General features: G+C 40.4%; 1 protein-coding gene across 1 annotated transcript in view; it reads left to right on the plus strand.

Annotated features, from left to right (window-relative positions):
* Positions 1-24428, plus strand: part of tbx15 (T-box transcription factor 15) — a 33599-nt gene extending 9171 nt beyond the window's left edge. The window contains exons 3-8 of the mRNA XM_004571979.3: positions 208-309; positions 7598-7769; positions 13113-13280; positions 13530-13594; positions 19858-19955; positions 22491-24428. Of these exons, the coding sequence (XP_004572036.1) occupies positions 208-309; positions 7598-7769; positions 13113-13280; positions 13530-13594; positions 19858-19955; positions 22491-23317 (1432 nt within the window). The 3' untranslated portion in view covers positions 23318-24428. The remainder of the gene's footprint in view (positions 1-207; positions 310-7597; positions 7770-13112; positions 13281-13529; positions 13595-19857; positions 19956-22490) is intronic.

A 24428-nucleotide genomic window follows, 5' to 3' on the forward strand; every position in this document is an offset into this window, starting at 1 on the left:
GTAAAAAAGAGACCCCCTTTTCTTAGTAGCACAGTCACTTCATCTGAAGAATGAGCTAATGAAAATCACAAAACCATTACATTTTATATAAATTTTATATATTTATAGGTGTGTGTATGCGTGTGTGTGCGTATATATGTAGTATGTTGTTATTTTGATATAAATCGCTCTCACATCTATTACCATATGTTGCTTTTTTCCCTCTAGGAGGATGTTTCCAGCCATGCGTGTAAAGATAGCAGGTCTGGACCCTCATCAGCAGTACTACATTGCCATGGACATAGTGCCTGTGGACAACAAGAGATACAGGTACCTCCTGTTTGCACAAACATTAATGGGCGTGAAGGTTGATGTAGCCTAGTCTAGTGAGTAGCATCTAAAACAGAGGTCCTTCGCTAACGAAAGTTTATTTATGTTCCCTTCCTGTTCTACTCCCTTTCAAATGCAGAAATGGACTTCTCCCTACCCAAATGCCATTAAATCAAAAATGATTTCGTTCTTTTGGGTTTTGGTGGGAAAGTTTAATGTCCCGTGATGGTCTAAATGTTCTTTCAGATGCTTTTCACCCACGTCAAGAATTAAACTGTGGCGAAAATACTAAGTAATTGTATTTTATCAAAGCCATTAAACATGGTCGACTATGCAGATGTTATCTATCAGCAACAGAAGGGTACCTTTTGTTCGCTTCATTCTGAAAGTAGCAGTCTCTTTGCCCAATAACCCTGCACGGCTAAACATGCACAGTCACATCTCTGTGTGGGAACGCACGAGCGAGCCTGCACCCTGCTGCTGCTGTAGCTGGACGCAAAACTCTACTTTCCTGGATGATTCTCAAAACGCTGGATGGAGCGTAAACATTTTGACCTAGTTGGATTGTTCTCATCTTCCTACCATTTCTCATGTTGGTGTCATACATAACAGGATTTGGATTAAACAAAGATATTGCAGCTTTTTTCCTGCTTCACATTTTTCAAAACGGCTACTTGAGGTGTTCTTGTCGTCTTCTTGGCCGAGCAGGAAAAAGTAGTTGCTCCCATCATTTGATTAAGGAGAGCATGTGTAGGAAGAAGGCTCGCATGTGATGAATCTCTCTGGATATGCAATAAGACTGATATCCAGGCAGACAGTATTGGCCCCTGAAGTCAGAGCCAGAGAGAGGAGATTGAAATGTATTCATCATCCCACTGGCCAAGCAGCAGAGCCAGAGTCTGCCTGCAAATAGGATAACACTCAGTATTCGAGTCTAATCAGGGAAACGGGTGGAAAAAATGAGGTCAAAATGGGAAAAATGCAACGCTGCACATCTACCTGCTGCTGCCGTAGCTGACCGTCCAAGTTTTCTAGGCTGGGGTTCACCTGCACATATTCTACACAGACCACGTCTGGTTTTATTCTTATTATTGCTAATACAGGCTGGAACTTTGTCCTGAAGCAATAATAAGGCAAATAACCCATGACCTACATACTTATCTCAATCACAAAGTTTTTTTCACAGATGCTGCTATTTGTGTTTCAAGTGATTTGGCAGTGGGTTCCCCTAAGCACTAAAAGCAATCACAGCAAAGCAGACAGAAAAATCTCATTTAGCAAAGGTGAGGTGTAATAACCTGAAAGGGTAAAAATGGCAAAAATCGATGTTTTATTACTGCGACATGTCTAATCCTAAAGATAACACAAAATCCAACAATGACTTACTTTGATGTTGCGTCTTCTCCCAGCACATTTGTTTCACTCGGTCTAACCATTGTTACGGAAAACTGAAAACTTAAGATCGAAACAAATGCAACCCTGTTCTAAAAAGGTTGGTGTGCTGTCATGTAATGTGAATAAAAACAGAATGCAAATCTTTATTTAAGTGAAACTAGCACCACAGCACCTATCAAATCTTTAAGATCTGAAGTTTTATACATTTTTTGGGGAAATGGGGAAAAACATGGATTAAATGATAGGTTATAGGTCCTGATTGCAGACAGGGCAGTTTAGAACCTGCACCCTTGTTTCCTGTGCTGTTGTCATATGTGCAGATTTAACTTCACCACAGACACTTCTTTAGATTCCGTGAAGTTGTTTAAAACTGAACTTCAGTTGCTGAACAATTGATCCAAACAGTCTGTCACAGAGTGGCAAAGCTTTTTTCTTACATTTTAACCTCTCTGCGATGCTCTTTTCATACTTAGTGATGTTTATAATGCAACTATTTAGCCGTGAGCTATACGATGAAGTGCTTTTAAGCATTAAACACATTTTCCATTTCTCTCCTGCTCTGTTGCTGCAGTTTTTTTTTATTGCGCTTGTTGCATCATCATAATCAATATTCAAAATTCAGAAGAAAAAATGGAACCTGTCTTATGTTTGATAATAATAATACTTTTCCTTCTTTAGCTATAGTTTAAGAAAATATTCATGTTAGTTCTTATAATCCAAAAGTTATGGTTGACATCTTCAGCTTAAATTGGAAGTGTGTTTTTAACTTGCAGCGTGGATTTAATTTCAGATGTTTAAACAATGTTTTTCAATGATGAGAAAACATAAACAGCTCTTTATTTTTTTTCTTTTGTCTGGATAGATAAATTGATATAGCGCTCAAGCACTTTAAAAACATATATGTATTAATAATGATCAAATTGACTGACTTAGTGGCAACATAATTGCGTGTGTGTGGTAGATCTGAGTGTATCGGCAGTGTTTTACAGGGCATATTTTTAAAGCAGATAGTTTTGTTGCACGAAAGATGATTGCAGCGAGCTAGTTTGTTTTCGTGTGAGAGTGACTATTTGTTCAAAAGCTGAGTGCACCACAAATAGATCCCCTCTCTTTCTGCAAAACAAAACCATGTCATTCCCTGCAGAGAATCTCCACTCCCCCCACGACCACTCAAACTCAATTAAAATTCATTCATCAGGAAGAAATAAAAGTCTGCATAAAAGACAAATTAGCAAATTAAAATAAAGTGACTTCTGCAATCAGTGCATTTTATTTGACCTCCCTGCACCCTTCATTTCATTTCATTGTTTAATAATGTAAAGTTTTCCACCAGAGCGTATAGCAGACGTTCTGCCCTGCCGCCTCTCCTTGCTCTCCCACCAGCGAACCAAGACATGGAGGATTTTTAGAGGCCAGAAGATCTTGTAAAATTAAATAGGATTTTCTTCCTGGCTGGGGAATTTACCACAGGGCTTTGCAAACTGAGCTGGGAGCTGTCACTGGTGTGTCTCAGAGTCCCAGGGAGTTTGGGGTCTGGAAATAAGGTCTTTATTGGAATCGACTTGCTTTACTTGGGCTCACTGCCCCTGCTTAGGAACGTCTCATTGGTACCACGCTCATTAAATCTCCATATATTACACTTCTTTTATGTGGACAGTCATTTGGTTCGTTCTGAGTTAAGGCCATTGAGCGTGGGGTTTGTCTGGCTCCTCAAGCATACCTCATTGCTTCGAGTGTGTGGCAGTGCACGTTGCAGTTTTGCTTTAACATGCGCAGGTTCCTGCACAGAAATGGGAAAATGGATCAAACAGCCACCAACATATTCACAGACATCTACAGGGATAAAAGACAGATGTATGCAAAAATAATTACGTTACTTTAGTCATGGGGTCAATCATAGTTTCCCAACCCTATAAACTAATCCCATCTTAATTTTAAAAATGCTGTAAATGTACGTTGACTGGAAAATTGACTGTCCTTAACTTTCTTTAAACAAATGTTTATTTGCTTCTATTAGCAAATATTCTGTTAGGATTGTGTTTGGTTCTTTTGTGTTGAAGCAGGAAAACACACACGTAGAAAAGGCACAGAAACAGCCAAAGATAGACAGTAATTCCTCCAACCAGGGTTCACCAACTATATCTTAAACATAGTCTCCATTGAAAAGTCAAGTTGTAAAAGTAAATCAACCTTCTTGACTGTTGTTTGATCTTCATAAGTATAGAAATAAAAGAACCCATATGATACTCAGAAACAATTAAAAGAGCAACAGCACACACACACACACACACACACACACACACACACACACACACACACACCCAAAGAGCCTTGTCAGATTTGCATGCACAGCCGCCGTTCATTCCTCAAAACTCATCTGATCGTTCAAAGCCAGATTCATGTAATCACATCAATTCCAGACATTCTTTTTCTTTATGGCAGTTTGTGAGGACCTTAGATCTTTGTATATAAATAGAAACACACATATAAAAATGAGTGAAGCCTAACATTAAGGAATGCGTACTCAAAGGGGAAACACGCCTCATTGGGCCTTCAGTCTGACATACTTATGAGGACCACTTTGACATCAGCCTTAACCGGTACCTCATCTGAACCCTAAGCCCACTTTCAGCTTTGAATAATCCCAGTATTTTTCTTATAAACAGTAACCCTGCTTCACGGGTCCTGTGAGAACTTACAAAATAACTTCGCAGGGCAGTTTGGGCCTCCCAAGCATAGAAAATCAAGAGCACACGTGTATGCGTACGGAGAGCTGCTGGTCTTCTCTTACAAACTCAGAAGTCAACCCTGAATGGTAACTCAATAGCAATATTTACTCTGTCAGTACAGTAACTCAATATACTGTCCGGGCTTGGCAAGTGTGTAAATATGTGTTTTTATGTGCATGCCAGCCTCTGTAAGAGTATACGTGTGATGAGCTGGACAAACACACACACACGTGTATGCATACAGACACATACAGACTGACAACCATTTTTCCCTTCTTTTTTCTTGTGTGTTTTTCTATTTGTGTGTTTCAGTGTCCCAGTCTATATGACTGTGTTTGTGTGTCTGTGTGTGTGAGAGACAGAGAAAATTGAGAATTGGGCCAGGCGTTGCAGTTCAGTTTTGTCAGCTGTATGGTTTGGTGCTGGCTGAGGGACGGAGTTTCCCTCCCCTCACCCCCATCTGCCCAGTAAGAGTGTCACATAAAGTCCGGTCTTTATTGATCGTGCCGGTGCCAGATGGCAGATTTATGGAAGATGAAAGCGAGGGACTAATCAGATTTCCAGTCCTGTTTGGGGCTAAAGTTTCCTCCTTTCTTAACACGTTCTCTACTACGCTGAGCATAACCCTAAACAGCAGTCCAAACAGGAAATTACAGAAACGCCTGGCATCCTTTGTGGGTCTGCATATGCATGTGTGTTTGTGTTAAGGTCAAAAGTCAGGGCCATGTGTGGAGGTGATATTAGATAACACGGTAGTCAAATAGGGATTTCTGTTAACTGTACCAAATCTCTGCATTTAATAGCAAGCAAAGACATTTTAATAAATACCTTTTATACATGTTATATTTTAACTGATATTTACAATCGGGAAGAAGATGTGTTTGTTATAAAGTTTCAGTGTGGGAGTATATATGTTATCATTCATGATAACAAACAACCAGAGAATTATTACCAACCGATATTTTATTCAATTTTGGTGGAGACCAAAAATGGAGCAAAAATAAGAGAAAAAAAAGGAAGATACATATTATATTATTATTACACCTGTTCAGGTCAAAACACCAGGTAAAAACATGTCATAACAGTGATCAGGAGTGGGGAGAAATCTCATGTAAACTCCTGTTTTGGTGCGTGGGAAATCCACAAAGAACGAATCCATCATAGATTAATGAATGATGAAATGGATTGGAATAATGAGTGTAAAAAACCCCCAGAATCAAATTGGCTTAATATGGCATCTCATCATGTGGTTTCTGCAAACTGTGCAGAAACATTCAGCTTCGTCATGGTTTGCTGAAAACTGGATTCCTGTGATGATTACGCTGTTTATGGTGTAACAAACAGGGGAGAGAGAGGAAGAAATACCAATGAAAACTTTGGCTTGTGTGGTTGTGGAGTGCATTAGACACGAGGCTGTTAACAAAGACCATTTGCAGATGCAGCCTGCAGTTCAGTCGGTGTCTGTGTGTGCGTATGCGTCTTCACTCCTCAAGTCCAAGCCACTTAAGAAAACATATTAAGTAAGCTGAATGACTTTTTACTAGTCCAGCATTGAAAACGTTCTTGTGAGGATTTTTAAGAGTTTGTTTGCTAAAAACGCACACATCAGTGTACCCAGCACACGGGCCTTCCCAGGCTTTTCAATGCTGTGATGTGTGCGAGCTGTTGGAGTGTCATAGGCATATGTAAGGGGTCATGGCTAAATGCTCCAGCTTGTAGCAATGCAAAAACGGGACTCTCAATCCTAACTTTCTTTGGACTTAATCTTACTGGCTAAGCTTCATTCTTTTTAAACATGCAAGGCTCCTAAAAGCAAAAGTTAAAAAACAACAATGCAGCGCAAAGTGAAAAACACAAAGCTCCCAAACAGAGCACGAACCACTCCTCCTGTCTGACAAACATTTACTTACAAATGTAATATAGCATACTGACTTTAGCTCCAATATGGTGGCCAGAGGGTGTGTTTGCCAGCATTCCCAAAAACACCCCCTATATGCTTTTTCAAATGCTCACAAAGAGGCCGAGTTGGTATATTCTTTTTATTTTTGGTCTTGGACATAAATGTGTGGTAAAACGGGGTGGTGCAGCCCTTCAAGGCAATAACAAAAGGACCAAATGAGAGTTTTGTCCATGTTTCAGGGGTGAGTGATGACTTTGGCAGAGACGCTGCAGATAAAACACTTTCAAGTGAGCGCAGGGCCAGAACTAAAAGCAAACAGCTGTGCTTCCCACTCTCTCTCCCGCACTCACGCTCAGCCTCTCTCGGCGCTTCACTCCTATCTCTCCTTCACCTTTCCGTCTGCTGATTTCATCTCCCTCATTGTGTCCGTCTCTCCCGAAGGCCGCCCGTCTCGTCTCCACGCATTTTAATCCCCCCTCATTGTTTCTTGCATTATTCCCTTGTTTTCCATCGCACTCATTCCTTTCTTTGTCCTTTCCTGTTTTTTTAATCAGCGCACACAGAGTTAACTTGTGGCTTGTCATTTCTTTTTAAAATGAGGGTAAAAGTCAGTTACTTTTGTCACATTTTTTTCTTTCTCTCTCGCTTTCTTCTCCGTCTCTCCCTGCTGTTTAATGGGTGGGTCGCCCCATTGTACCCAAACTCACACACAACATCGTCAAATATTACGGCTTTGCTTAATTGAAACTATGCAGCAGAGCGTGCGACTGCATATGGAATATTTTATGTTGCGCTTGTTAGAAATTTCAAGCGCAATGAAGAAACAGCAGATGAGTTTTTTAACAGCCGGTGTTGTGGCAACGTGGCCGAGTGTTTGGAGTTTGTTTTCCAGCGAAGCGAAAAAAGAAAATCACTCCAGCTTATTTGAAATCCAAACAGGCTTTATAATAACCCCTCTAACCCTCAAATAACCTCAAATGAGTTTTCAAAACAGTGAAGTGGGGAGGGAATACTAGTCATGGACTAACTTTCTGGGGAACATGATTAAGAAATCAAAGCAGAAGAAGTCTCAGTGAAGAGACATAGAAAAAAACAAGTTTACAATAACATTTAGAGTTACTCGATTTAAACATGCACAGGTCTTCTAGAACATGCAATGTCAAATGAAACCTTTGTATTTCTAGCATAAGCTCAGACTCATCCTCGTGTATCCGTTTGTGTGCGCCAGCGTTGCTTAAACCAGGTTTCCCACTGTGTTTTCTAGGTATGTGTACCACAGCTCCAAGTGGATGGTGGCGGGAAACGCAGACTCTCCGGTTCCTCCGCGGGTCTACATCCACCCAGATTCTTTGGCCTCAGGGGACACGTGGATGAGGCAGGTGGTCAGCTTTGACAAGCTCAAACTCACCAACAACGAGCTGGATGACCAGGGGCATGTAAGCACAAGACTTTTCTCTGCTACTAAGTTAACAACAACAAAACATCTGTTATGGCACTTTTGAGTCTGGATGTTTCATCACTTCCACTTTGATGTCTGGTCAAATCTACCCCCTCCACAATTGTAGTGTGAAATAAGCAAATTCTTCCTGTGACTGGAATTTATAACAAAGCTGATCAACTGCACATTTCTTCATGGCTGACTGATTTGTAACTTTAAAAAATACAAGTTCTACAAGTTCTTTTAATAAGATGATTTTTTTGTATTGACTTAACAGTGAAGACACATGAAGAGTAGAACTTACTTACAAAACACTAGATCAGTCATGCTCACCTCCTCTCTTGCTAGTCCATGTGCAATAATTTCGATGTTTCCCAAATAATGTAAAGTAGTACAAGCATATTTACAACAATGCCATGAAATGAGAACTTTAAATCATGCAGTGTAAAATGTTAATGGTTTAATTTTAAGCTCACTTCCTTAAACTGCTGCTGAAGGGCCCATGTGCAACTTTAAGGCCACTGGACCCAAAGGCCAATCAAATGTGAGTAAATGGTGCTACGCAGCTAAATAATCTGAATACGAAGCAGATTATTTGTCAACACTACGTTTTTAAAATTTGCAAATAAAAGTTTTGGAATCGTCGTTTATGTTCGTCGTTATATCTTAGAACAAAATCTAGAAATATTTTAAATAAAAGCTGAAGCAGCAGTGTGGATAAAACTTTGGACCACAATGACATGCAAAAACAGAGTGACCTATCTGAGCTGCATTTGGTTTAAATGTTCAAGCTGTGATTTATACACATGCACTCGGTGCACTCCTGGAGCTGTGTGGCAGCTTGTGGATGGAAATGTTTTGAAGTGTTTTCTTGAAATGAAAGTTGACACGTTTCTTTGTAGAATTTGTGCTTTCGGGACTCACAGAGCCGTGAGACTTGTTCACAATCGAACCAGATATAGTGCATTCACGCTCAGGCCGCCCCCTTTTTCGAAGGATGGGCTGCTCTGAGTTCATTTAGAGGATTAAAGTGGAAAGATATTAAAAGTTTCCTTGTTTGAATATATCATTTTCCTTTCCTTGGGGGATTTTGTTAAGGTCATTTAAATGATTGAATTTGATTTGTAGTACGCTCCAGCAGCCACATCACTGTGCTAAATTTTAAGTCTGACCACAGTCTCTCTGATTTACTGCCCTGCTTGTATCCAGTCAGTAACAGAGGTAGTTAGCTATAGTGAGCCTCTTATTGCTTCTTGGCTGCTTAAAATATGTTATCCGGGCTTCATAGGTGAAATATTTAAAGCAAAAAAGCAAAAACTTTGACCATAATTTGTCTGATTTATTGCCCTCCTTATATATAATCAGCAAGTGGCCAGCAAGCTAAAATCAGTCCTGTATTTCCACTTGATTCCTCCTCTTATGGTAGAAATGAGTTTCATGTGAACGGAATTATAGTGAAAGCTGTTAGTTTAATTGTCCTCTTATGCTTAGCCCTAGCTTTAAAAAAAAAGGCCAAATATAATACAGATAATATGAAAACTACCTAAGGTTGTTTGTGTAGCAGCACTGCTACCTATGACGTCAGCAGTCGCCAGCAGCAGACGTTGCATAAACACTGAGTGGTTTGTTGGAGTAGAGTTCGAACGTTACTTTTTTCTTATCAACACTGATGGAGGAAACAAGTCAATCAAAAGTTAAGTTTATTCTAAATTCAGCAACCTGTTTGATGTATAAATATCAACCTGTTTGCTAACATGCTAGCCACAGCCGCCATAAAAGTCTGTCATCTCGAGTCTGCATGAACTCCATGTGCTTTTAGAAACTAAAGGAGAGCTGGTGCTAAGAGAGGAAGGATGACACAGTGTCTGTCTGAGAGATCAGAGTTTCTGTTGCTACAAATCAACTTTGTTACTGAGAAAAAAGATCATACAGTTTTTATAGAAGCCTTGTAGTGACACCGCCATGACAGAGATGTCTCCTGCTCTGTGACAAAATGGCGGGTTCCACATTTGTGCAGCACACTGCGTGGGCACGGCAGGTTGCTGCTCTGCAGATGATCACATCAGCTCAGTGGTGACAAAAGTAACAACATCTGGGCGTCAGCGCGCGACGATTCGCTTGCAGGGCTTCTTCAGAGTGACGGGAGGTTGTCTTTCCTTTCCTGCTGCTCGGCTTTAGGGTCTTTGTTTCCCTGGAGGGTCTTTAGAGGCCAAAGAAAATTAATTTCGGAGCTTCCTGTGTGGGAAACCTCACCACGTCTCACTCATCCTCCTGACTTGTGGTGTCGTGAAATGTCTGCCTCATCACAAACAGAAACCATACGTGTCATGAATCATCAGGTGTCACAACAGAAGCAGTCTGTGAGCAAAATCAATATATTTGCACGTCTCTCCGAGCGCATTATCAGAGCAGCGTTGCCATTTTACAATAAAAACTTGATCCATTCACAGCACTTGTCAGCAGATATGAGGTGATCTCACCTGTGTAAAGCTAAACAATCAAAAATCTGAATTAAAAGTAAAGCGCAGACAGCGCTGGAAGTCCACCTCGAGATATTTAGAGACAGGGGTTAAATATGGAGCACATATACAAAACATTATCAGCTTAAACAACATGATTTATTGTTGACTGCATGACTTTAGATACTCTTTTAACCTGCAGCGCTCCATCATTCATTAAGGATAAAATTCATCCCATCATTCTGTTTTGGTCGAGTATGAAAGAAATGCCCAGGTTGCTCAATTCAAAATAACACAGCAATAATATAAAAACACATTAACTTAATCATGTCATTAACTTTATTGTTTTTCATATTATGTTGTTTATTTTTTGTAAATTATTATTTTACAATGAATTTCTTTATGTTAACATAACCGTAAAATAAATGACATGAAATAAAATGGACAAGAATTTCTTGTGGAATTTAAAATAATCTAAAGTGACATCAAATCCAGCAGGAACTTATACTCCACCAGTAACTGTGCTCCACTATATATACTTTAAATAATCTAAGCTTATAAAAGTTTATTTTATACATTCATACAGTTTCGTGCTATCTTGATGATGATTATGTTGAAAAATAAAGTTAAAAATAAATTCACAATATAATATTCTTATAATATAAATCATTTTACATAATAATGCTATTCTATAGAAAATCTGAACATAAAAATATTAGCAGTAATGATATCAACCAAATTACTGTAACTTTTTGTTTTACCTTTTTTTATTTGGCAAACTAATTACATTTTTTTAAAGTGTGTGTTGTTTGAGTTGGTAAGAGATTACAAACAAGTGCACTTTTTAAACTATGTTATTGTACGTGCATTACTAATGCATTCACATTTTATTTGTATTTTTAAACTGCAGTTATTATCAACATGCAATTAATTTGCAAGTATTTTTGCAAGACTGTTGAATGTTAGTCAAAGCAACAGTGTAACTGTTTTATATCAAGATTGCACTTTGCTTTTTTTGCTTTTATTTTTCAAATGCGGTGAAAACTCTCCGTCCAGCAGTTTTGTGTCATTTGCACATGGGGGAAACCGTGCCGCAAGCTAAAAGCTTCTCTTACCTCAGTGCCTGCATGGACTCATTACCCTCAGTCTGCATTCTTATAGCTTCAAATCTGCCTCATGCTGTCCCTCTCTCACTGTTCTATGGGAAAACCTAATAAAATGCTAAAGCAGACTCGACTAGCCAAAACATTTTTTGTTACTTCTGTTTTGTTCTTTGTTAATGATCCATTGCATGGTAACGTATCAATGCTGCTGTGTGAAACCGTTCAAAATGCCACAGAAGATGTTTCTACAGTCTGCTTTGAGGCCTTTGCCCCTTTTTCTTTTATACTGAGTAAAAGACCTTCCAGAGACACAGCTGACTCATATACAGTCAGTGACTCCTCGACCGTTTTCACAGCTGAAATCACAGGCTTGCTTTGATTACTAATTGTTTATGGTCATTAAAGTGTTTTAACTATGTTTTTAAAAAAATCAATTAAAGCCAAATGTGCCTTAGACATTGAACGGGATCTAACTTGGTGGACATGCACGCGACATCTGTTATGTGCATGTGTTGGTGTCCCTGGTGTGAATGTCCAGATTATTTTCAAAGGGGGTCCAAAGAACGTCATTACCTACCACGGAAATGAAAACACCACTTATTAAACAATTGTATTTGAGCGTGAACAACTGTCAGCTGATGTCCTCTGGCTGCTCCTTGAGTCATTTGTTCTGAGTTCAGCGAGTCAAAGTGTGACTTTGAACCACAAGATAGTTGTTTCATTATTTTAACTTTTTTTTTCTTTTTGATAATTTACATTTTATTTAAAGTCTGTAAATAACCTGAAAATACGACTGGATTTTGCTCGAGCGCTTATGGCTGGAGTGGCAGACAATACGAATTGAAACTTTAGAATTTCACATTCTGTCAAATTGATTTGATATCACTATATTTAAACATTAAAATCTCCAAGATCAATTTTTTTTTCACAGCTCTGTTTTATCAATTGAAACAAACGTAGTCTGAAAACAACCCACAAAATGTGAAAGTATTTTTTCCATGGTGCAAAACTTATGCCTGGACGTGCTGCCTGGAGACCGTTCCTCTGACCACCCGGGTAAAGATACACCACAGCACCCGCCCACGCAGTTTGATTGGCAGGTCATCACTGGGCAGAGCATGCCAAAACACCACAAAAATGAATACCGAGCAACACAGATGGAGACATGTCTTTAAAATGAGGATTGCAGATCAGCACATGCGTCTCCACGCAGATGCCCAGTCATGATTCGTGTGCGTGTAGTGTGTGTGATTTGAGGTCTGGAACACTGAATGTAATGTTTTTGATATTCAGAGGTGTTTTCCCCCTGCGGCTCTAGTTTGAAATGACCCCCTCTGTTGTAACAGAGTGCTGAGGTGGTGGGGGGGTTGTGGGTGTTTGGCTCTGGGGAGGTTTTCTCACTCTCAGATTAATCAGGAGCAGACTGAAAGCCTGAGGCGAGGTTGGGGCCGACACTGTCTGACGCCTCCGCTCTGCTGTGAAATAATGTGAAATAATCCTCAAGCCAGCGTCACTGCAGTGAGAACTTTGTTTCCGCTTAATGTCACGTAGCCCTGGTCGGGAATCAGTGCAGCTAATTGATGTTTACAAGAAAGCGTTTTTTTAGGACGGAGGTTTTATGTTGTATTTTGAGTGTTTTGTACATTTCAAGGCACCTATAATGCATTCACACACAGATTTGTAACTACCGAGATCATCCTTCACAGATTACGCACCCCTGCGTACATTCACACAAAATGACTGACTGCACTTCACTCTCTTCTTTTCTCATATTTACAGATCATCCTCCACTCCATGCACAAGTATCAGCCTCGTGTTCATGTCATCAGGAAGGACTTCAGCAGTGAACTGTCTCCAAACAAACCAGTGCCCAGTGGGGAAGGAGTTAAGACCTTCAGCTTCCCTGAGACAGTCTTTACCACAGTCACTGCTTATCAGAACCAGCAGGTATTCAGCTCTGACTTTATCACCATAGTAAAAACTGATTACAGGATATTACTTTAAAACAAAAAAAGAAATCAGACGTAATTTCAGAAGTGCTCTGAAATTACTCATCTCTGAAAAGCTTTAAAAAATCCCTTTATATAATCTGCTTTCTTAAAAATCCTCACATTTTATAGCGATGGCATTTTCTACTCAAGCATTTTTGAAAGTTTATAAATAAAATGTCTCTTTCTATGTCGTCCTTTTCTGCAGATTACCAGACTAAAGATTGACCGCAACCCATTTGCCAAAGGTTTCAGAGACTCTGGAAGAAACAGGTACATTGTTACAACATCATCCAGGCAATACACCCTCCTTAGGTGTCTTCAGTGCTTTGTCTCTGTTATCAGCCAAAGCAGTTATACTGAGTCTTAGCTGACACATGCAAAGAGATAAATAACAACCACGTGATTCAGATTCTCCAATCAATCTAACCTCTGTGTTGTTAGACTCTATGGGGGGTAAACAAAGAACCCCATGCTAATTGTTGCACTGTGTGACCTTTATTGTGGAAATAATCCTCTGAAGATAGCACACATGCAGCTGTTGCCCAGATCTGCAGTACAGACAGACACACTGATGCACAAGCGAGAGAAAACAACGTTTGTTCTCTTTTGCTTTCATTGTTTCATTCCTCTGATTTTCAGGTCTTAAACTAATAACCTGTACGTGCATAAACAGGTTGAAACTGGAAATCAATGTCAAACGCTGTCAAAACACTGAACAGATACTGATGTATGTATTTATTATGTATTTATTTATTTCCACTTTTTGATTTTATTAAGACTTAAAGCTAGGAGTTGTTTCTGCTTTGAAAGGTGTTGTGACAAAGGGTTGTAGCTAATGCCCGGTTATATCAATACTGATTCAAGTAAAGGCCCACCTATGTTTGTGTTGTTGGTGCCTTTCCAACAAATAATATTACTTGCTGGGATGTATAGACTGTCCAAGAAGTTTGTACTTAATCTTTGAGTAAATTTGAGTATTTTACTAGTCTGTTGCTTGGAACTGATATATGGTACCTGTGTGGCTTATTAACTGAGCTTAGCGGTAAACCTGCCTCTCCATCACCTCGTCCAAATATTGTTACTTCTGGCTCAATCACTAGTGGGTGCATGTTGCTGTTCCTAGAATATGGTTTGCTGCACTGTGACTAGCTAATGAACAAGTATCCATACATCTTTAATCTTAACTGTAAATATTTGCTTGTCTCTGACATCTGCTGTGAGCTGATTATTAGTTTTTCCACATTTTGTCAAAGGTACCAAGTTTTCATCTCTCTCACGGTCACCTTTAGCTTCAAAGTGGGCTGATTGTTTTTATTTTAGACATTTAGCTCCATAAAACCCCTAAAATTTCATCACTCACTTAAGACCTGCTTCAGACTGAAATAAAGCCATAAAATGTGATTGGAACAACGGCTACATGTAACTAAATTTAGGCCAGTTTAACCTAGACGTCTAGACATGCTTTGACCTGAAAATCACCATATCCGTGCTTACGGGAATATTAACACTGTCTGTACTCGTGTTTTCTTTCTTTTTTAATCATGCCCACATTCCCACACGACCTATAAAGCAGTGAAGCCGGCCATTTAGTCGCTATGAATTACAACCAGAATTCCGTGAGATATGTTTGCTCTCCTCTTCCTGACACAAATCCAAACAAAAGGCAAATGAAACACAATACAAAAATGGTTTGACTCTTATTGTCGCACGGTAAAAGGTTGCACTGGGACATGTTGTCATTACTGTCTTGTTACTGTGTGATGTTAGCCAGAGACAGCAGTCTGACTCTGCACTGTGGAATACTTACTTCTACTTACTTTTCAAGCTAACTAATAACATTATTGATTATGTTGGATTTTATCCTGATGCTTTCTTAGATGTTCTACATCACTGTTTACCTCTCCTTCTGCCTCTATCCCCCTCCTCTCGTCTCCTCCCCTCTTTTCTCTTGATTCGCCTTGTTGCACCCAGTCACTGAATCATCCTATATCTATAACATAGTGGAGGAGAGGAGGAAAGAGAAGGGGTCTCCACACATGAAAGCAGCCCCCTCATCTGGTCCGCATTATTGGCGCACAGATATTTGAGACATCTTTTTTCGTTTTTCAGACAATAGACCGTTTGATTTATGAACTGGCATTAGAATTTCATTGCAGAAAAGCTACAGATGAAAAGATAACAGAGCACAAGAGATTTGTCTTTAGAGAGAGAAAATGAATTGATCCTCACGTACTGCTCAGGATTCCTTCCCTTCACGCCCGTCTGGGATTTGTTTTGGTTCAGATTTGGCCAGGACACACTGAGATTTCAGACTGCTTCTGTTACCTTAAAAGCCCTCTCTCAGTCATTCTGAATTTCATGCTTTGTGTCGGAGCTGATTTCTTTTTTTTTATTGCGTCATTCATGAATATTGTTAGCGAGCTGCAGCTCTGACCTTTGACCTTCATGCTGCTGTTTCAGAATAATTATGGTGATTTGGGAGTTTGGTCACACAGGATGAAGTTATTAGCTCAATATGAAATGTAACTGTAGATACGGCGTGTTTCCAGCTCACAGTCAGGTCTGATTTTTAATCAAGAAAAAAACTGCAAATATTCAGTTCAATCAAACATAAACGTCTGATTATAATTACACTTTGGCAAATCTTGACTTATGAAGGTCAACCCAGTATTAGGGCATAAATGCAATAAATGATCATATATCATGATGATGATGATGATGATGATGATTATTATTATTATTAACTGCAACATTGCTAATACAAGAGATAGGGCCAAGGGCAGATGCTTCTGCATCCCCTGAATTATTTTCACAAGATTTCTCAACATTTTGATGATCAAATGATGATAAACGAAACCACAATTAGCAAAAACTGGTTAAAAAAAATTTCATTAGCATGATAATCATGATTTTTCTCTTGGTCAAAAGTTTGTCTATCAAGGAAAAATCCTGCAACACGACCACCTCTGACTAACATTATCATCGATTTGGATGCAGTTTCCGATGTGGCAGTGATTGGATGCTGGCATCAGCATCAGGTGCAGCTTGTTAGGTTAGTGGCTCCTGTGAGCAGTCAGTGGATGTTGTCTGAAGCAAATGCCGATGTGTGTTGGCAAAGCCAAGAAATTCCAGCTGCACGGACAGATCAGGCGGAGTCGTTCGTAATTTTATTATGTGCACATGCATCCTTGGTGGCTAATCATCATCATCATCATCAACTTTATTTATAAAGCACTTTAAAACAACCACAGCTGACACAAAGTGCTGTACATTGGAACTGTAAAATAAAATTACATGAGATATAAATAAAAAACAAATAAAAGAAGAGTGAAATCATTAATTAAATAACTACTGCATTAAAAAAGAAACTAAGTCTCACTGAGGTTAAAAGCCAAGGAATAAAAGTGGGTTTTAAGACGTGATTTAAAAGTGGACAGTGAAGGGGCCTCTCTAACATGCATGGGCAAATTATTCCATAATTTTGGAGCCACAATAGAGAAGGCCCTGTCCCCTCTGAGCTTCCTCCTGGATCTCGGTACCTCCAGGAGCAGCTGGTCAGCTGACCTGAGAGACCGACAGGGTATGTGGGGATGAAGAAGCTCAGAGAGGTAAGGCGGGGCAAGACTGTGTAGACATTTAAAAACAAACATAAGAATTTTAAAATTAACTCTAAAAGACACAGGCAGCCAGTGCAGAGAGGCCAGCACGGGGGTTATATGCTCTCTTTTTCGAGTTCCTGTTAGGAGTCGTGCAGCCGCATTTTGAACCAGCTGCAGACGTGAGAGCAATGACTGACTGACCCCCACATAAAGTGAGTTACAGTAGTCCAGGCGGGAAGAAATAAAAGCATGGATCACTGTTTCAAGGTGCTGCCTCGAAAGAAAAGATTTTAGTCTTGCCAGTCGCCTTAAATGATAAAAACTGGACTTCACCACTGCTCTGATTTGGTTGTCCAATTTAAAATCACTGTCCAACTTAAAACCAAGGTCAGTAACAACAGATTTAAAATAGACTTCCAGGGATCCTAAAACAACAGAGGAGGACTCACAGGGACCACTGGGTCCAAACACCAACACTTCTGTTTTCTTTTTATTAAAATTTAAAAAGTTTCGAGCCAACCAAGCTTTAATGTCATCTAGACATGTCAAGAGAGGTTTTATGGAGATGGCATCCTTGCGTTTTAGTGTCAAATAAATTTGGCAGTCATCGGCATAACAGTGAAATGAGATCCCATGCCTTCTAAGGATAGAACCCAGAGGCAGTAGATACAGAGAAAAGAGCAGTGGCCCTAAAATTGAGCCCTGTGGGACACCACATGACAGAGGAGCAGAAGACGATTCGTAACCGAGAAGGCTGACAGAGAAAGTTCTATCTGACAAATAAGACCTAAACCAATTAAGTGCAGTGCCACCAATACCCACTACATCATGTAATCGAGAAATTAAAATATTGTGGTCTACTGTGTCAAAGGCAGCAGTTAGGTCAAGCAAGACAAGAACAACATGGTTACCAGAATCACATGCCAGAAAGATGTCATTAAAAACCCTTAGTAATGCAGATTCTGTGCTGTGAAGGGTTTTAAAACCTGACTGAAAAACCTCAAAGATGCCATTTTCATCTAGAAAATCTTTCAATTGACTAAAAACAATTTTCTCTAAAACCTTGGAGACTAAAGGCAGCTTGGAAATAGGCCTATAGTTCGCTAAAACTGTGTGATCAAGGCCAGGTTTCTTAAGCAGTGGCTGTACTACTGCATGTTTGAAATTTGCAGGAACCACACCAGAAGACAGACTGCTGTTAATAATGTCAAGGACATACTGTTGTATACTAGGAAAAATTTCTTTAAAGAATTGTGGAGGGACAGGATCCCGTGGGGAACCTAATGTGTCAGATTAGGGTTAGAAAGGTCAACAGGTGAGACAGACGAGATAAAAGCAATTAACATTTCCTGTGCTTAGCTTGAACAAGTCACAATTATCTGTAATGAGTAACGACAGTCGTTTAGTCCACATCTTTCTTGTCACCTTGTGGTAAACACTAGATAGGAAGGAAAATCAAGGTAATTTCCAGTGAAACCAAACCTTGCTCGCCCCCTAATAAAATACTAACCCTCTCTTGATTTGCCTTCTCTGCAGCCAGGTTGAGCAAAATGTAAAAGTGCTGCAGCTGCAACTGAAAGCAGTGGAAACAGGCAGCTGCGCACATAAAAGCAGGTGTGACATATTTTGTTATTATTGCCACGCGCGTCTTTTAAACGTTACTCAGCTTCTATTAGTATCGGATATGGGTGACATAAACAGTTATAAAAAATACCTAAGGTACTTTCTTTGGGTTTTTAAGCTGTAAAATGAACGTGCAGCTCATTTGCTGTGAAGCATTACCAACCGATTCCATATTCAGGGGAAATTCCAAATTAATAGAAAGGCCAAACTTGCACTGCTAATTCTCAAATTAAGCACCATCTTGTTTTCCTTTTTCTGAGTTTCTTGTTGAATCTTAATGCGGTCCTCTCTCAGCCTTACAGTTATGGGGGTGTCGTCAGTTGTCTGGTGACCAGGCTTTATGGCCCGGTGGAGGGATACAGCTCATTTGTTGGGTTTTGGTCCCGCGGCAGCAGTGCAACTGTATGAATGAGTGCAGTGATGATGAGGGCTGGGCTGATTAGCATGGCACACTAACGAGCTGCCACAGCCAGGGAGCTGGTGGCCCTAAAATAACACAGGGAGCAGAGCGGACGCTGCTTTGCCTGGGCCAGAGCCGAGTGCCATGTGGGGAAGTAAATCAAGCAGGAAGGAGAACCATGTACAGATTCAGGATGAAATGTCACCTCAGATTTATATGCACACTAAAATTCTGCTCCTTTTTAATGGCCCCAGTTTCCTCCTAGCTGGACTCTGGTTTATCCCACCTCTCTCTCCATCTACATTATATATCTCAAACCCATCCCAGCTCCCGATGTTTCTAGCTGTCTCACTGACATGTAGAATATCACTGCCCATTTTTCTTCCATTGATGTTTTCAGTATATTTAGATTCTCCCTCTATGTACTCGTCAAGTCACAGTTTATTAATTCTATTAACAGAAACGAGTAAATTCCTTATTTAACTCTATTAAAAGTACAGTTTTAAAATAAAGTTAAGTATTAAAAAGGCTGATTTTGGTGCAAGAGTGAAGAAAGAAATATGAATACTTTCCCCAAACTTTGGTTATTGTTCTCATTAAGCGTTTCAGTGTTCATTTCAAACATTTAAATGTCTATAGTAACAATCAAAGCTCATAATTATCTAAAATCAGGCTTCTAGAACTTTAAATACAACGGTGAGCCTGATCGAGGCTTCAAGCTTTAGACTAAAAAAAAAGAGATACATGCTTAAAATCAGTGATTAATCTATGACTGATAATATTATTTTCTCTGTCCTAGCAGCAGCTTTTATTGTAAACTTCACTAAAAAAAAAAAACTTGCCTCTTGTTTTCATTTCTTTTTTTGTGTTTGTGTGTGTGTCCTAAAATTGGTTTTGCATGTCTCTGTCAGGACTGGCCTTGAGGCGATCATGGAAACATATGCTTTCTGGAGACCTCCAGTGAGGACACTCACATTTGAAGACTTTACAAATATGCAGAAACAGCAAGGTATGTAAATAAATATATTTGTGCAGTCCTTCTCATCTGTCTTAAAGGAACAAATTTACCTTAACTTTGTGATATTAAAAAAAGTATTACAGTAGAATAAGGCAAAAAAACCCCAACCTACTAATAAACTACTGACTGTGAAACTGTATGATATTGCTTCCTTTTACAATATGCTATATTCAGTCGGTATTTTAAACCTTTAGATCTTCTTTTCTATGTGTTGAAAAACACGCCACACAATTATAAGTTTCCGTATTATAAAGCCTTTTCTCAGTTTTTGACCAATAAATCAGTAAGTAAACTTTGAAGACTTTGATGGGTATCAACCAGATTTTAATGGATTCTTAAAATGACCCCACTTTACACCCCTACAAATTTTGGCATAACTTTTTGAACTATTGTGTTTACAGACAGAATGACACGCGTGCAAACGCTAACAAACACATAACCTACTTGGCAGGGGTAATGAAATGCAAAATGATGTTAAAGTCACATTTATGGTTAAGAAACACACACACACACACACACACACACACACACACACACACACACACACACACACACACACACACACACACACACACACACACACACACACACACACCATAATAAGTTTATGAATGACTGTCAGTACATCAAGGATCGCTGTATCATGATACCATCATTGTCACGGGCGACTTGCACGAGTATTGTAATTATGAATTAGTTTGTGTTTTCAGATAAAACCTGTAAACTGAAACCAAACATGAAACGATCACTGACTGGAACATTTTTACTTTCGTTTTTTTTTTTTTTGTGATTTTAAATGTATTTGGTTTAAAATTGGATTTTCATAACTGAAACGTCACATCATCTTTTTTTTAGGGCTCATTACAGTGTAGTGTAATACATTACTGCACAGTTACCTAGAGTTGTGTGCAGTGGTACTTACCATGACCTTGGCGCATTGGTGTCCCAGTGTGAACTCTCCATGTGCATATTTTCCCTCCATATATCAGCTGTGGTTGTCCTTCATCTGAGCTTGGCCATACACTGCTCCTCTGGCAGGTCTGCCTGCGTCTGCTGAACTTTTCACATCACGCGTAGCCGTTGCAAATAAAATCGTTAAACAAACCCTGTGGCTTTTGGACGGCTCCACGACAAGAGTCAGCGTCACTTGGGCCACCTCCCTTTGTCTCAGCTCCAGAGTCGACAACCAGGAACGAGTCATGGCTCATATCAAGGGCCTCGCCGCTTTCAAGCAACTCTAAAGCAATGCTGACCTGATCCATGTTACCCTCGGAGGTCAGCATGACGTGATGCTCCATGTTTTGTCAGAGCGGGCTGACACGTGTTTGTTATCTTTAAACTTCTCCACAGTGATTAAGATTTAATTAAAGTCCTTGCTCTGTCAGTGAACCCTGTATCATCTCATAAAGACTCTGTGTTGTGTGCATGTGCACTCTGTGGTAACTGTAAGGAACTGTGTAGCTTTGCTCTTATGGCACCAGACACCCTTTTCCCCTTCAAAGCAATCAAGCATTCTCCCTCGGCACTGAAGCCCCCCGAGCCCGTCTATCCAGAGGAAAACATGACATCACTTAACTATCGTTCTCTCTTTCCGAAATATATCTACCTTGCCCCCCTTTTCTTTTCTCTCCCTCCTCATAAGCTCCCCCCTTCATCTCCTTGAGCTGAGCAGAGCGCTGCGGCGATATTATCGAAGGCATATGGTGCAAAGAAGAGCCCGAGCCAAGCGAGTCCTGGATTATTTAGTTATGCATCCTCCTCATTCCGGTTTCAAACTGAATTTTAGGACAGCAGCATGAACGTGAGCCAAGTTCTTATTAACACAAAAGTATGTGATTAATACCTCACAGCTTTCACATCTCTCTGAAAGGCTTGGCCTGAGGATCTTACTTGTGCCACCAAACTTATATGCATGTATTATATGTGGGGTGACACGAATCTCCTCAGAACAGAATATTTAATGCGGCGTGTTTTACAAAACAGTTCGTGATCGTGTATACAGAGTACGGCTGCAGTTGGTCTGAGAACAGGGGTTTGACAAAGCCCATTTGGATCAACTGACTGAGTTTGCATAACAACACACAATCTCATGGGAACTTCAGTTTGAAGCCTCTAGTTCTTCAGTCTAGTGCAGGGGTGGGCAATCTCAGTCCACGAGGGCTGGTGTCTCTGCAGGTTTTAGATGTGTCCTCGAACCAACACAGCTGATTTAAATGGCTAAATTACCTTCTCAACATGTCCTGAAGTTCTCCAGAGGCCTGGTAACGAACTAATCATGTGATTCAGGTGTGTTGACCCAAGGTGAGATCTAAAACCTGCAAAGAAACATAAGCAAAAGTTGAATGCAACAGAAACCGAGACATGTCAGTCACAGTGTGGTCATGCCCTAAGGGATACCCTGCTTTATCGCTTTTTAATGCAGGTTTAAGGCCATTTGGAGAAGCCTTTTGAAGCATTACAGTTTCTGGTACTCCCACATTGGCTTTTGTATAGTTCACTCATTCTCTCTGTATTTCTGTTTTGCAGGGGGCAGCACAGGCACTTCTCCTACCACCTCCAGCACAGGAACTCCATCTCCCTCTAGTGCAGCACACCTCCTTTCTCCCTCCTGCTCCCCTCCAACCTTTCACTTGGCCCCTAACACCTTCAATGTGGGCTGTAGGGAAAGTCAGCTTTGCAACCTGGGCCTGTCGGAGTACCCTGCCTGTGCTCGCAGCAACATGGCAGCCCTACAGGGATATGGCGGCCTGGCTGAAAGTTCATATGGACGCCTCCAGGCTGCAGGGAGTGCTGTGGCGTCTGGTCAGCCCTCTGAATCCTTTTTGCCACAGAGGACTTCCTCTTTGATTGCTGCCGGCATGCAGGGTAGCACTCACGCTTCCCTGACTGGCAGCGGCGGTGGCGGCGGGGGCAAAATGGATGGCTATAGCGGTCAGCTCGGCTCATTCCCAGCCTCTCAGCTTCAGTACGTGATGCAAACCGGGGGAAGCTCCAGCTCAGCCTCGTCCTCTTCATCCGGATCCGCCCCTTCCTCTGCCCACATGTTTGGTGGAAGCCACCACCACGTGCAGCAGGGCTCCTACAACGCTTTCTCCCTCCACAACCCTTACAATTTGTACGGATATAACTTCCCCACTTCTCCTCGCCTGGCCGCCAGCCCCGAGAAACCCCAGGGCGGTTTGCTCTGCTCCTCCACTCCTGCAGGGGCATTCGCCGAGCGCCAGTACTTGTCCAACGGAAGCATGGACACCATGCACATGATCGGCAACACCACCGGTGGCCAGCAAAGCAGCAGCTCTTGTGACGGACGTCAGTATGGCTCCTCGTCTCAGATGTCCATGCACATGGTGTAGGAACTCAGACCCAACCTTGCAGGGCGCCACGTTTTTAATGTCTTCAATATGAAAAGTAAATCTACGAACCTGGTTTGGTGTTAAGTTTGAACCAGTGTTTTCACATGAAGGATAGATATACTGAGGTACAAAGGAAGCTTTCAGAAAAAGGATGTCCTCTCAACATTTTGTTTTTAAAGATACTTACAGTGGAAGACAAAAATATTATTTAATTATCTTTGTATTAATGAAGGACGGCAACTTGACAGCAATGAAACAACAACCTCATTCAGATCAGTGTTATAAGAAGTGGCAGTGTACTTACTCTGGTACAGAGGGGATTATCAGTTGTGAGTGTCATTGTGCAATAGAAGCAACAGGTTCTTCAAAATGACTTGATTCTTTGGGGACTCAAATGTCATCTGCTCTTCCTGCCATTCTGTAACCAAAGAACCTTCTATGTGATACAGAGGGCTTTTACTTCACTCGGCACTTGTGCCATATTAGCTTGGGAATGCCAAAGTGTCAGTGGTTGCTGACAAAATCCACAGTTTTTGGCTGGAATGAAATAGACAACTGGACCGGATCACCGAATGACTCTCCATGCTCCACGTACATGCAGGAGAGAAACTGGTGCATGCTGTGGCAGATGGTGAAAACACACAAATCTGGTAATTGATGCAAGAGTTCACTGAGGAACTTTTGCTTCATCCTGAAAATGCCAGCATATATGCACATTAGAAATCAGGACTTCACCACGCAACTCAACCTTTTCTCCTCTAAGACTGGATTGGTTATTTTTTGAGTGGATTCTGTTTTAAATATATATATAAATATATGTATAAGATGGCGAATGCAATCAATAACATAAGCTTAAAAAGTTGTTGTGTGACAAAAAGTAAGCAATAGCAGCACAGAGTAAAGTATGTTGTGACGTGTATTACAGATGTGTATTTAAGTGCTGAACAGTATAGCAATTTTACAGGACAATCTGTTATTAAAATGTGTGAAAAAGGGGAAATAGCAACGTAATTCTTTTTTTGTGAAACATTTTAAAAAAATGTAAATACAAGTGCCAAGCACCTAAAAAACAAACAAACAAACAAAAAAAGAAACCCTCAATAAACGTTTT

Source organism: Maylandia zebra, linkage group LG16, assembly GCF_041146795.1.
Source record: "Maylandia zebra isolate NMK-2024a linkage group LG16, Mzebra_GT3a, whole genome shotgun sequence".
Taxonomy (NCBI): Eukaryota; Metazoa; Chordata; class Actinopteri; order Cichliformes; family Cichlidae; genus Maylandia; species Maylandia zebra.